The sequence below is a fragment of the Triticum aestivum genome, chromosome 4A, assembly GCF_018294505.1.
Source record: "Triticum aestivum cultivar Chinese Spring chromosome 4A, IWGSC CS RefSeq v2.1, whole genome shotgun sequence".
NCBI classification, from domain to species: Eukaryota; Viridiplantae; Streptophyta; class Magnoliopsida; order Poales; family Poaceae; genus Triticum; species Triticum aestivum.
The window spans coordinates 89,972,408-89,986,405 of NC_057803.1; the positions used below are offsets into that span (position 1 = coordinate 89,972,408).

The 13,998-nt window shown below is 44.0% G+C and overlaps 1 protein-coding gene across 2 annotated transcripts; it reads right to left on the minus strand.

Moving 5' to 3' along the window:
* Positions 1–6,904: 6,904 nt before the first annotated feature.
* LOC123085335 (L10-interacting MYB domain-containing protein) lies at positions 6,905–11,803 on the minus strand. Of its 2 annotated transcripts, XM_044506963.1 has the most exons (4): positions 11,327–11,803; positions 8,128–8,893; positions 7,550–8,042; positions 6,905–7,217 (listed from the first exon to the last, which is right to left on the minus strand). In XM_044506963.1, the coding sequence occupies exons 2-3, from the start codon at positions 8,891–8,893 to the stop codon at positions 7,570–7,572; spliced, it is 1,239 nt and encodes a 412-aa protein (XP_044362898.1). In that variant the 5' UTR covers positions 11,327–11,803; the 3' UTR covers positions 6,905–7,217; positions 7,550–7,569. The 2 variants fall into 2 exon arrangements, with proteins under 2 accessions (XP_044362898.1, XP_044362899.1); XM_044506964.1 differs by lacking the exons at positions 6,905–7,217; positions 7,550–8,042; positions 8,128–8,893 and adding exons at positions 9,122–9,808; positions 9,901–10,204 and having other exon boundaries at positions 11,327–11,787.
* Between the last annotated feature and the right edge of the window lie 2,195 nt (positions 11,804–13,998).

Consider the following 13,998-nt stretch of genomic DNA (forward strand, 5'->3'; position numbering starts at 1 on the left):
CTACTGCTTGTCTTGTTTAAGTAACAACTCGGCTGACGGTGTTGCATGATGAGGGAAGCAAGAAAAGGCTCCGGGAACAAAAAATCATTGTCTGCTTGTCTGGCGCTTTGCGCTTTGCACTAGCCCCTTCTTTTTTTCTATGTTTCCCGTCGCTGCTTTGGGAAGGTTCAGGCTTTGCTTGCTTGCTTGATGATGGAGCCCGGGACTTGTCTAAGCAGCGCAATCATCAGCCGGCTAGATTTTAGGCTGGCACATGCACCTGGTAAGAACAGAATAGAATCTCGGATACGTTTCCCGATGGGAGGCCGGCCATCACATGAGCCCCAACCGCAGCGCAACGACACAAGTGCGGTGCGACCGGGCGCTAGTGCCGCTGCTGCAATGATGCATCAGACAAGCCTGTCGATCACTGTAAGGAAGCCTCGAGTGTATATGTTTTCTGCGGCTTGTAAACTGGAAGGCACGCAGCGCTCTTGTTGTTGTTGTACGTGGTATCATTGCTTGGTTGCCTGTCTCACCAACCACATCATGGCGGCCGGCAAACAATCGCGTGCAAGCAGGCCAACATCATGCGTGATCATCTGAGAAGAGACTCGAGCGGCAGCATTGGGAAGTCTAGCCACAATGCACATGATAGATAATAAGTCAGTTGCTTGGTCGCCCGCGGAATGATAGACTGAGACCATGCATATGTGTTGAGTGTTGTTTACATACAAATTTTAATTCCTTACCAAACGCATCGAATACATTATGTTTTAGGGGTTGCTCGGTTGGTTGGTTCGCAGAAGAAGTACTAGAGAAAACATAGGAATATGAAATTCTATTTCATTAGCACTATTCCTAGGCTTTAAAGGAATGAAACCGAAGAAAAGTGAGGGGGATTTCTTTTAATCTGACTCCCGGAGAAAAAAGACATAAATTTTAACATCAGCTTGGACCTTGCTATCGAGAATATTGCGTGTCGGAGTCGACCCCTAAAATTTGTTGTTGAAAGGAATTGTGTCGGTATATGTTGTCCAAGAAACAATTGACTACAACGAGAAGAATGAAGACAACGAGAAGGCGTAGTTCTTTCCGTTTGTTTCATTTCTTTCATTTGAATCATAGGCCAAACTGTACAATTAAGGGGGGGGGGGGGGTCATGTTAGTCGATATTTAGATCTTTGTTGAATGCTCAATTATAAACCTATCTCTGAGTGAAGTCGAGAGAAATCTCTTCATGAACCGTGTTTCTACTCGTAGTCACAGACGATGTTCTTCTGGACTGCGAGAGAAAATCACGGACAATTGAGTCAACTTTACTTGTTCCTCAAGTTGTGAGTTTGAAATTCGACCATTGAACACGTATCGGTTGACCGTTGAGTGGCGTAGGCCCCTATTGGTCATACATTAGGATTGCTCTATCTATAAATAGTCACCCCACCCCATCCTGCAACGATCATGAAAATTTCCAGTCGCCTCCTCGCGTACTACCACGACCAGCTTGCCTACGACTCCGCCTCCTATCCCCGGTGCCCTACCGTAGCTATGGCCGCCTTTCGTCGCTGCCGCCGGTTACTACCACGACTGGCTTGCCTAGGACCCCGCCTCCTATATATCCCCGGCGCCCTATCGAAGCAGCCACTGGCCGCCGACATGAGTCAGGCCAGCACAAGGGCATGGCCAAGAGGAGCCCCACTGTCACTGCCACCACTGATCTAGGTTGGCCCCCTACCGTGTCGTCCGTCTTCCACTGTTTGTTCAATCTACCATTGTTTGAATTATCACGATGATATTAGACATATGCAATGCCATTTGTATTTTTTAATGGAAAATAGGAGAGTTAAAAATTTAGGAGAAGAAATTTACAGGAATTTACAAAAGTAGCTCTCTGCAGACAGCTTCCCCTAAATTATGCAATCATCCCGTAAAACCACTTTTACGAGATGTTTTTAAATGGAGCTATTTGAGTTGCTTTTAGTAGACATAAAAACATCTCAACCAACTTAGATTTGCTAAAGCGTTTTTATCACTATAGTTAGTAGATTTACCAACTTAAAATCACCTAAAACGTAGATGGAAACTTCAGAAATTCTGTTTTCACAGGACAAGATCACCAATTCACCATATCCAAACTTGAGAATTCTTGCGTCGCCCCACGGCCCTTGGGCATTTCAAGGTTCAGCATGCAGACCAAAGTCCATATGGCACCCATGTGATAATGGTGCGATATGCTAGACGTCAAGAGATCGACATGTATCGCGGCGGAGAATCCCGATCTATCCCCGAAGATCTCTCGGGAATCCTGGCTTCCACCCCTCTTTGCGCCGTGCCCCAACACATTCAGAGCACTGCCGCCGGTCAGAGAAGCGTTCCATCGATCGCCCACTTGTTTCCCGTCCCGCCAGACATCGCCGTCAGATAAAACACACAGCTTTATTCCTCGACGAAAAATATTCGCTCATATCTTTAGCGGATGTGACCGCACGCCCGACCAACCTGCATGCATTTTGCATTGACCACCGCAGGCACGCACGTACGTACGTTACCTACGTAGTAGGAGTACGTGCGGTGTGTGTCAAACTGTCAAACCCACCAGGCCGCGATGTCAAAACCGATCGAGATGCTGCTCTAGTGGAATGTTTCTATGTTCTTCCAGGATCATGAGCCTGCCGTGGGATCTGATCTTGGTGCGAGACGCTTAGCTGAATGCATGCAAGATTTGGTCAGGTACTTGAGATCGCACTTCTTTCTTTCTTTCTCAAGATCAAGATGCATGCATCAGATCTTTGAGCAGATCGTCCGAAAGAAACATAATGGGCAAAGGAAGGTTCGGCAGGACCGAGTTTTCGAAGCACATGGCAGTATGGCACAGCAGCATGTAACTCATGCTAAATGTCTGATGCAGAGGTTGGGTGACCCTTCTTTTCAATAAATAAATAAATTAAAATGTAACAATCAAAACATAACCATATGGATAGGTATCAGTCAACTGAGACTTAACCAAGTCTCAGTCAAGTGACATAATATATAAATAAGAAAAAAGAAAAAAAACTAATTTTTTTTGCGTGAACCTTAACACAAAATCTCATGAATATAGCATTGACTTAGACATAACAAAGTCTCAATCGGTTGAAATTTAGCAACACTGCTTTTCTGTGCGATGCATAGGGAGAATTATCATTGTTTTTTCGGCAAGAGGGGAATACCATCGGGCTGCGCATCGAGTGATGACATAGCCATATGGGAAGAGTATCATGTATAGCTCGTACAAACTAATCATGACGCACGTGTACGGGTGGTAGGATTATGATTTTGAAATAGATTTACTATTAACGAACACGAATATCTCCTAGAACACGCCATGCACTACGGAATCTTCCTTTAGAAAAATGGGCGGTCTAAAGAGGGATTTATTCGGACCGCTGATTAAAAACAAGATTACGTAGACATAATGACCCAGGAAAGATGAATGGACTGAGAATATACCACTCCAAGTTGTTAAATGGCAGGCACAACGTACGCTTACGCTAGCTGCTAATAGTACGTACTCCCACGACGACGACGACAAGCATCCGCCCGCATGCAACCAGAGCTTTTCTGAAGGCTACGTGCAACCAGAACCGGTTCGCTCCGGCGAAGGCACGGGCAAAAGCGGCCCAGAATGAGAGAGATGGATCATGCTGTTCAAGCCACAGCCCTAGACGAATCCCGACAGCCGGCGACATGCTCCTCCCTCCCTTTTGGCCCGGCCCGAAACCAGATAGATGCCGGCCCTCTTTGACCGTGGCATATATGCAGCCAGCAGAAGAGGACGCCGGAATGTACGTCCTGCTCCTTCCCTTCCTCTCTTCCTTCCATGCAGCAGCATTATGCCAAGCAAGTAGCCCCGGCGCTAGCCTTTTGGCGGTCACTCGCTGATTGAGAGGAGAATCCTGATCCACGGAATCTGCTCGCCTGCCCGCTTGGATATCCGCATGGATTGGCGCCGATCCACTTCTTGACGTCAACTCAGGATCAAGTTGCCCTACAACTACAAGTTTCTTGTGCATGCTGCGTTGAGATGAGATGGGATGAGCAGGCAGGTATGTGACTCACTGACCCAATTAGGTTTTCACTAGCCTACCACCAAAGAAAGTAGGAGGAGGAGTAACTCTTTTTTGAGTGGAGGCCGCGTGAAAATCGCAGCAAAGTTGCGAACGGGAGCGACCACTTGCAGGCGAGGCGAGCAGCATGTGGACACGGTGATCACACTTGAAAAGCGGCACGAGGCTTTCACAAAGTGAAGCCCATTTTCGAAAGCAATGTTCTGTGCTGCATGTCAAACTCGAGCGGGGAAACTGGACTCTGAATCGGCACAGCACTCGTTGAAGTTAACAATCTGCAGTTTTGGACAACCTATGCTTCGTGTACATGGGTCTCTCTAAACATTGAGAGTGATCTCAGCGAGGCTTAAGCTTTGACAATTTGTACAGCACTTATAGGCTATAGCCCTAATATAACGTTGTGTGTTCACCTCGACAGTTGACGAACGAAACCTACCACCGTACGTGTCGATGAATACGGTATCGCTTTTCCCAAGTCTTGATGGAATCTGCAAAAGGGAAATGAACGATTCAAGTGGTAGAAGGAACTTTGCGTGGTCAGAATGGGGAAAAAGGCTCAACAAGTCAAAATTATGTTCGGCCGCGATACAGGTGTGCAACATCATGACTATATTCGACGAGGACTGAAGGAGACGTGATACTCGGAACCTAAATGAGCAACATCCATATTATTTTTGAAACTCGGCAAAAGATTTGCCATTTTCATTGAATAAGGAAGAAGGTTTAGAGTTTGTGGCCAACGGCCGAATTACAAAGCATCACTCTCGCGGCATTGAATTACACACATGCTTCGCTCCGGCGAGACACCACAGATTACACTCTTCTTTGATCCTAGCAACAATAACACCAACCCGCACCGCCAAGTTGCGGAAGACCCTTGTGTTTCGTTCCTTTCAAATTTCCCACGAAACGAGTAGCATGAGGGAGATGAGCGGCTTTTTGGACTGCGTCTTCCTGGTCGCGTTGAGGCGCCACCAGTCTTTAACTGAATTCATGTGACCCCACTCCACGAGGTTCACGTCATGAAGGCCAAGCCAAACCTTGATCAAAGCCCAAACTCTAGCTGTGTATCTGCATTGGAAGAGAAGGTGTGCCGCTGATTCTTGGACTTGTTTGCAAAGGGGGCAAAGGTTGCAATTAGGCCATCCACGTCGCTGTAGCCGGTCTGCCGTCCAAACCCTGAGCAACATCCATATGAATATATGATATAAACGATGGTTCTTGAGAGATTAGTTACAAGCTTGATATGAGCTAGTAGCCTTCTATAGTGCCGGGTCAAGTAAAAACATGAATCCCCGCAAAAAAGAAACCCTAAAAACAAGAAAATGGAAGAACTACTCGGCATGATTCAACACAGAATTTGCTAGATGCATTTCTATTTCTGCAGTGTCAACAATATGTGCATTCTCATCCTGGTTCTTATTTTGGGAGCAAATTTCTCATCCAAGGTAATTGAGGAATTCCGTACAAAATTCTCATCCAGGTTAATTGAGCAAAATTTCCACGGCTAGTACCACCGCCTCTTCAGGAACTAGCCGTGGGAGCAGAAAAGGGCCAGCCATTTCCCGCAAATTAAAAAGAATAGGCCCCGCTGACGTCCTTTAGACTTTAAGCCGCTTCACCTAGGCAAGCTAGCCAGGCAAACCCTATTTGGCGCTTCAGCTGCCCTTTACTACTGTTTTTGCAAACGGGCGCCTGAAGTGACTCCGCACTGGGCTGGCTCTTCTAATGTTTTTCTTTCTCTCTTAATTCGCAAAAAGCGCGCCATATGTGGATGGTGTAACCACCACACAAACGAGCGGGATCTGGTAACATTTATCTTTTCTCCTCTTTTATTGGTTCTTTTTTTCTTTCATTTTTCGTTTTCTTTTTTTTTTCTTACCGCTTCGATGAATTGTTTGCAAATACGTGAACTTTTTCTTCAAATCAATGAATTGCTTTTGAAATTCGGTTAACTTTTTTTCAAAATCCATTAACTTTTTTTGAATTTGGTGAACTTTTTCAAATTTCATGATTTTTTTTTCAAATTTCATGATTTTTTTTAAATCTGTGATCTTTTTTTCAAATTCAATGAACTTTTTTTAAAATTCAATGAACTTTTTTGAAAATTGATGAACTTTTTTCGAAATCGGTTAAAATCAATAAACTCTTTTTTAAATGAATGGTTTTCTAATCAATAAAGTTTTTCCATTTTCACGAACCTATACTTATTTTTTATTTTTTTCTATTCGTGGTTTTTTGTGAATTTCTTTTCAAACAATTAATTCTAGGTACATAATATATCTTTCGATGAAGGGTCAAATAGATCTTGTTTGTAATAGTCGACAAGCTTGGTAGCACGGTCTGGTGGTTCGGGCGTCAGGTTGCTCTTCGCTCGGCTGATAGTTCGGTTCCCAGTTCTTGCATATTTATACCAGTAATTTTATTTTGTACAGCTTTTCCTCCGTGAATGGGCCAGCCCGCTAGCTCCCCCTGCGAACACTGTTTCCACCAACCGCCGCTTACAGCGCGGACTAGGAGCACCAACCTTTTGGGTGCCATGTGTGGCTCTCTGTTATGCCCGATAGAATCTGTATTTCTATGACCATTGATACTTAGGGCCTGTTTGTATTCACTCCACTCCGTCAGATCCTTAGCTCCACTCCCAGCTCCTAGTTTGCTAGCTCCCCAGGTCAAATGAGGAGCAGACAACTTGTTCGGCAACTAACTCCACTCTGCACTCTGGATTACAGGCTCCCCACAACACATGAAGCTGGTTTGATACTGGTCAATACGGGGATCACTTGTTGTGCCAATGTTAAAACACAGTGCAGACAAAATGCACAAATATGCTGAGTTTACTGAAAATAATGCTGAAATTTCACACATAATTTCTTTGTGCAAAAATTCACTTTATCGCACAAGAACGCTTCAGCATGAGTTTGCTGAAATTACATGATTTTAGCAACATAAACAAATAGGATTTTTTTCCTAAGATAAACACAAACAAAGGCAGCATAAACACATGTACTTTGTAGACATCACTCTAGTCCAGTGGAGGTCCTGCATTCAACACATGAAAACCTTTATGCAATGCTGGTGATTGCTTGAATAGAACCAAAAACATATATACTCTGCTTCGGATGGTTTCACCTACAAAATTACGAAATTTGTTAATACGTACAAATACACATCAATTGTGAAAGAAGCAAAATCATGTTGTCATTGAACTAGCTAAGAACATCTTCTGGATTCTAGACTTATGCATCTTGCTACAAGGAAATAAATGACAAGTAATATTGTGACTAATATTTCAGCTACTAACAAAGGCAGTGAACAGTTTCGACATGTTTGGAGACAACATTCACTTGTTTAACTTTACGACCAGTCATCTATGAGAAAGCATGAATTTATCAAGCAAGGTAAAAACTAAATAACTGTAGCAAATAAAAACACATGAATGTGGTAGAAACTAGTATACTCACATTTATAGCAGAAGTGGAAGTCACCAACCAAGAGCAATATTAGTTGCTAGTCTATTACGGAACAGGTCCATGTCTTTATCACTAGCCTCCGAGGTTGACACATCTGATGCATTCGGAGGGATGGCATACCGTTGATACCTTGAAGGGATAGTTGGGACATAGTTGGGATCTCTGTCGACTCGAAGAAAGTGAAGATCACCCTTATCATGATATCGAACGTAGTTGTGAAGGGTCATAGTGGCAGCCACTATCATCTTTTGAGTTTCAACTGAATAATTGGGCATCTTTAGTAGAATCTGCCACTTCATTTTCCACACACCAAATGCTCTCTCGATCACATTACGCTTGGATGAGTGTATCTTGTTAAATTTCTCCTTAGGTGTTCTTGGCGCCACACCTCGTTGAAAATCAGGCACGTGGTACCTTTCTCCCTTGTAAGGTGCGAGATATCCAGGTCTATTAGGATAGCCCGCGTCCACAAGATAGTACTTACCTACAAACAACAAGCAGATTGCATGTAAGGCCTATGATTTGTTTACAGAATTTAAATAAAAGAAATTATTATAGGAACTACTAACCCTTTGGAGGATGAGGGAAGGTATCTTTGTCAGCTTCAATTGCATGATACAAGACACTGGTATCATGCATAGAGCCGGGTTGACCAACTGAAGTGTACATGAAATGCATGTCAAAATCACATATTGCCAGAACATTCTGTGTTGTTGATCCTGACCTTCCAATGTATCTAACTTGGTCGCCAGCAGGAATGGTAGCTCTGACGTGAGTACCATCTAGTGCGCCGATGCAGTCCTTAAGATGTGGATAAGCCCTTCTATCCTTTTGAATCCTTGGGTGCACACTACTAAAGTTTGGGTCCTTAGGTTTCAGGTAATCTGCTGCCATCTTAACCACACAGAGTAAAACCTCATGAAACTTCCGGTGGACTGTATCTCCTGAGTGCTTGAAACGATTTTGTGTTCTCCTATTAGACTCGCAACCCCCTAATGTCCACAAGAACATTGCAAGCGCTTCATAACTGCTTACGAAACAGGTTGATTTGAAGCCATACTTTTTGACCAACAAGTCATGCAATTGAAAGAAGAGGCGTGCGTTCATCCTCAACATGGTATATGTTTCTCCAGGTGTTGAGACCGTCTCCTGCAGCCATCCGAACCCACTGAGAATAGAATTCCTTGGGTCTGCCTTGATCAAATAGTTGTCACAGTACTTCCCTGCAAGTGTTGATGCACCGGCATAGATGTTGGACATTGATTGGACATGGTGGCATACCCTCTTCTTCCTTTCTTCATAACTATCACTATCATTGTCACTATCCGATGACATCTGCACATACACAAGTAACAACAATTAGTACTTAATTATCAACCAGATTAGTCATAGCAGAAAGATAAGTAAGAATCATATGTAACATTAAAGACAAGTCATATGTAACAACATTTATCATGTAACCATCAGCAAGATGAGTCATAGCAGCAATATAAGTAAGATTACAAGAAATATTACCAAGATTGAAGACACACGGCTGAAACAAGGTAAATGAAGACAAACAACTGAAAAAGGGAAGAATGGGACTAACATAATAATGTTACAACCCAAATAGTCTTACAAGTAAACCTGAGTACATAACTAAGTTCAAACTTTAAATTAGTATTACATCCCAATAGGCAAAAACAACAGCAGTAGCATCTAATGCCCATACTTGCTGTTGTATTTCCTACGCAACCAATCTAAACGAGCAGCACTTTCAGTCATATGCAGGAACATCTCTCTCTGCTCTCGCTTCACAAATAGTTCACTAGCAATGAAATATTCATCACTGCCTACTATTGCACCACACTCAACAACCAGATCCATCACAGAAGTAATCGATGAACTCTCTTCTTTCTTCATGTATGACTCAAAGCTGGATTGGGTCCTCTCTGCTATATCTCCAACCCTGGTTATCTGTTCTTGTATAACAAGAGATGTCTTTGGCTTCTTGTTATTGCCATCCACATACCTGCCAAGTCTCTTCCCTTTTCCATCGGCATGTGACTCACCTGTTTGGGTCTCCTCCAGATCAACATCTTGTATGTCGTCCACATTGAAAACTGAAGTTGCACTGCTAGATTGGGGAATGGTGCCTGAAGCAGGATTCCAGTGATCTGTACCATCACTTGTGATGTCAGCAAACATGATAGATAAGTTATTCTCATTTCGAAGTCCGCGCTTTCGGAACTTGCCACAGCCAGGGATGTCCTAAAATACAACAAAACAAAGCTTAATTAGCATCACTACTCACGGAACAATTGCTTATATGATAAGAACAAATAGGAAAAGTCATGACTCACTATCTTTGCTTTCTTCCACCATTCATCATCTTGTTTGATGGTGTTTCTCTCATAGTCCCACCCACCACCAGTCTCCTTCAATTTGAGTTTTCTGAAATTGCTGTAATCAGTCTTCAACTTATCCCACTTGTTCTTTAGTTGGAGCCTGGTGTACTCCAGGCCTGTTCTGACTTTAAAATCCTTCGCAACTTCCTCATAAGCATTTTGAGTCAAGTGCTTGTCTGGCCTATTGCCAGCACGCACTTGTTGGACAAAGAGCTCGGTCAAGATCGTAGTGTTATCGTCACTCCAATCGGCAGACATTCTTCAAGAAAATTATACATTAATTGCAAGCATTACAATCTAACACATATAGATGAACAATCATCAATCATGCTCCTAGTTACATACCAGCAAAGACCATGGTTATAGGCAGAGAAGGGGTTCACTAACATATTTCAGTCCAAAGAATAATAATAGTTACAGGTTATAGGCAGAGAAGGGGTTCACTAGCTACTTCACTCCATCCATGTCAATCAGGGCAAATAAAAGAAACAAAGGCAATATTTGGTCATGGTCTAATTACATTCCAACGGCCAGGAGACAATTCAAGATGTATTTCTGCACTACTTTCCTACAACATCCATGGATTGAAAGGGAATTTAATCAACAAGACGTCACGTGGATCTCACTAGTCCTTGCTGGATTACTTTTTCTTACATTTGTAAATCACTAGTATATACTTTCTGTATCTACTTTACGGCATCCACTAGTCCTTTCTGTATCTACTTTCACAGCATCAACGACCAGGTGTACACTGTGTGTGGGAGTGATGTGCGTGTGTTTTATTTACAGGGTGTGTTATGTACTGAAGAGGCGATTGTGATATGCAGAAAAACGTCTGAATCTCACTTTTTGTCTCGTTCTCTCCGTTCTTCATTCTCTACTATTTCTATGATTAATCCGTGAGACCCAAATCAGGGTCTCACACTACTTTGACTACTAATCCTTGCTGGGATTATTGACATGTAGAACTAATACTAACTGGAATCAAGAATCAGGAATCAAGAACGCCTAGAACTAATCAGCAATATCAATTAACAAGCTAGCTAGTTCACGCCCTCCATGTCAAGGCAAATAAAAGAAACAGAGGCAATACATATATGTTTACAACATCCATGATAATCATGCAGTGTGTATTTGTTATCTAGAAAAGGAAACTCTATCTGTCTCTATGCTCTCTGTCGCTCATCCCCTTTCTCTACCAACTCCCCTAATTCATCCCCTTCCTCTCAATTTCCTGAGATAATCCTTGCAGGAATTATAGACATGTAGTACTACTACTTACAGGAATCAAGAACCAGGAATCAAGAACACGTGGAACTATTCAGGAATATGAATCAAGAACAGTAGAGGAACAAGGGTGAAGAGGGGATATGGATCTCACCTTGCTGTATGTGACGTAGGCGTGGGTGCCGACCTTGCAAACGACGAATCCGAGCTGCCGGGGACGAGGACGAGGCCCTGGTGATCTCAGCCGCCAGAGGTCCACACAACCCGTATGCCCCCAAAGTTATCGCCGAACAGAAAGCTGCCTTGGATGAGGAGGGGGCGAGGAGATGGCGAGGTTGCAGGGGTGAGAATTTGGCCGGGGATGACGAGGGGGGCGAGGAGATGGCGAGGTTGCAGTGGTGGCCGGGGAACTGCGGCGGCGGCGGCGCAACGCTAGGGTTCCATGGTCGGGGGAGGACCCTGGGATTCGCTCAGATTGGATCGAACCGGTAGGTTGGGGAGGGGGAAAGTGAGGGAGTCGTGGTGGGGAGCTCGGTTTCAGCAACTCCGTGAAATTCAACTGCGAACTGCTCCGCTCCGCTCTTTCGACTCCGCGGAGTTGTACCGTTCGGCGCTGCTCCGCCCGCTCCCGGAGCGGAGTTGTGGAGCGGAGTGGCTCCGAACAGGTCCTTAATAAAGGTTTACAGTTTCCTAAAAAAACTTAATATGTTATTGTGAGATGTAGCCTAGCCTCGCCTCGCCTCTGGCGTTTGGGGCGCTCATTAGTGGACCGGACCATTAATCTGGTATTCAGAAGGTCCATTATACAGTTTCCATACGAGAATGTCTGGCAAACACACTCTGACTATGATTAATTGGTAACCGATTCGTGGCGTAGCCAGAACCGTGGGCCAGGGCTACAAGGCATTATCGAATCGCTGGGAGCGCTCCAACGGAAGCTTGAACCGTGGGGAGCACAAGAGTTTGGCTGTCTTGCACGCACTGTCAGACAACTTCAGAAGAAATTGGACAAACTTAGAAGACAGTCCATTGGCCGGGGTCCATCTGATGAGGAGAAACGTACTGTGGTTAAATTAAGGGAGGCCCTTCGGAAGGAAGAACCGTGGATAAAGCAACGCTCTAGGGTGTTGTGGCTTCACGCTGGTGATAGAAACACAGGGTATTTTCAGGCTCAAGCAAAACAACATCAGCGCATGAACCGGATTAGTGGGCTGGGACGAGCTGATGGTACTGTATGTTTGAACGCGGAAGATGATAAGGTAGAGATTCAGTCGTTCTATGAACACCTGTACACGTCCCAGGGGCAGTTTGATATGAGCGAGTTGATGGCACACATTCCGGTGAAAGTATCGCCGGAAATGAATCAGGTCCTGGACAAACCATTTACAGCGGAGGAAGTCTCGCAAGCTCTATTTCAGATGGCCTCTTCAAAGGCCCCCGGCGTGGATGGTTTTACAACAGGATTTTATCAGCGGCACTGGAAGTTGCTTAAAGACGATGTAACTAAAGCAGTGCTGGATTTTCTTAATGGGGGTGACCTACCAGTGGGTTTGAATGACACGTCTATTACCCTTATACCTAAGGTACGATATCCTCAGATGATCTCCCAGTATCGCCCTATTGCCCTTTGTTCCGTGTTATACAAGATAGCTGCTAAAGTAATAACAAATCGTATGAGGGGATGCATGGATGAGATAATAAGTGAAGAGCAGAGTGCGTTTGTTCCCGGGCGCTTAATTACTGATAATGTGTTGGTCGCTTTTGAGAATATCCACACAATGAAAAAGAGGAAGAAGGGGAAGAATTTTGCATGTGCTTTAAAACTTGATATAATGAAAGCCTACAACCGCATTGAGTGGCATTATCTTGAGGCGGTGCTCGTGAGATTGGGCTTTAGCATCTTTTTTGTCAGATTAATCATGAAGTGTGTCACTTCTGTTCGGTTCTCGGTCCGGATCAATGGAGAACTTCAACCATATTTTACTCCATCCAGAGGTTTCCGACAGGGTGATCCTATATCACCGTTTCTTTTCTTACTTTGTGCCGAGGGCTTTTCTTCACTGCTTAAATCATATGGTCACATTGATAGAGGAATCAGAACAAGTTTGAGCACCATGGGTAAGTCATTTACTCTTTGCAGACGACAGTCTAATATTCCTTAGTGCAAATGTGCAGAGTGCAGAAAGACTCAATGATATTTTGCGAATTTATGGGGAGAGTTCGGGACAATGTGTTAACAGAGAAAAAAGTGCCATCTTTTTTAGTCCGAACACTCCTCGTACTATTCGGCAAGTTCTAAAAACTACACTTGGTGTTCACGTGGAAGCATTTAGCGAGCGATATCTTGGGCTTCCGACTGCGGTTGGAAAGATTACCAGTGGCACCTTTCATCACATTTGTGAGCGCTCAAGAAGCAAGATGCGAGGTTGGTATGAAAGGCTCTTTGCGTGTGTGGGAAGGGAGACATTGCTAAAGTCTATCATCCAATCCATTCCCACATTCAGTATGAGTTGCTTTCTGCTGACAAAAAAGGTGTGTAAGAGCCTTACTTCAAACATGGCGAGATACTGGTGGAGTAGCTCCATTGATAGAAGATCTCTACACTGGATATCTTGGAAAAATCTTGCGACACCAAAATGCAGAGGCGGAATGGGTTTTCGTGATCTGCATCTTTTTAATTTGGCTCTATTGGGGAAGCATGGATGGAGATTTATTACCAGTCCCACTTCACTTTGTGCTAGAGTTTTGAAAGGGAGATATTTTCCTGATATGGAATTTATGCACGCCACTATTCCTAAGGCTGCTTCGGCTACATGGTGAGCGATT

What these genes read in the sequence shown, in the direction of transcription:
- LOC123085335 (XM_044506963.1), bottom strand. Translation starts at nt 8,893, where the DNA reads ATGTCATCGGATAGTGACAATGATAGTGATAGTTATGAAGAAAGGAAG. An exon ending in CTTCCCTCATCCTCCAAAGG is followed by an intron (nt 8,043 to 8,127) that starts GTTAGTAGTTCC and finishes TGTTGTTTGTAG; the next exon opens with GTAAGTACTATCTTGTGGAC.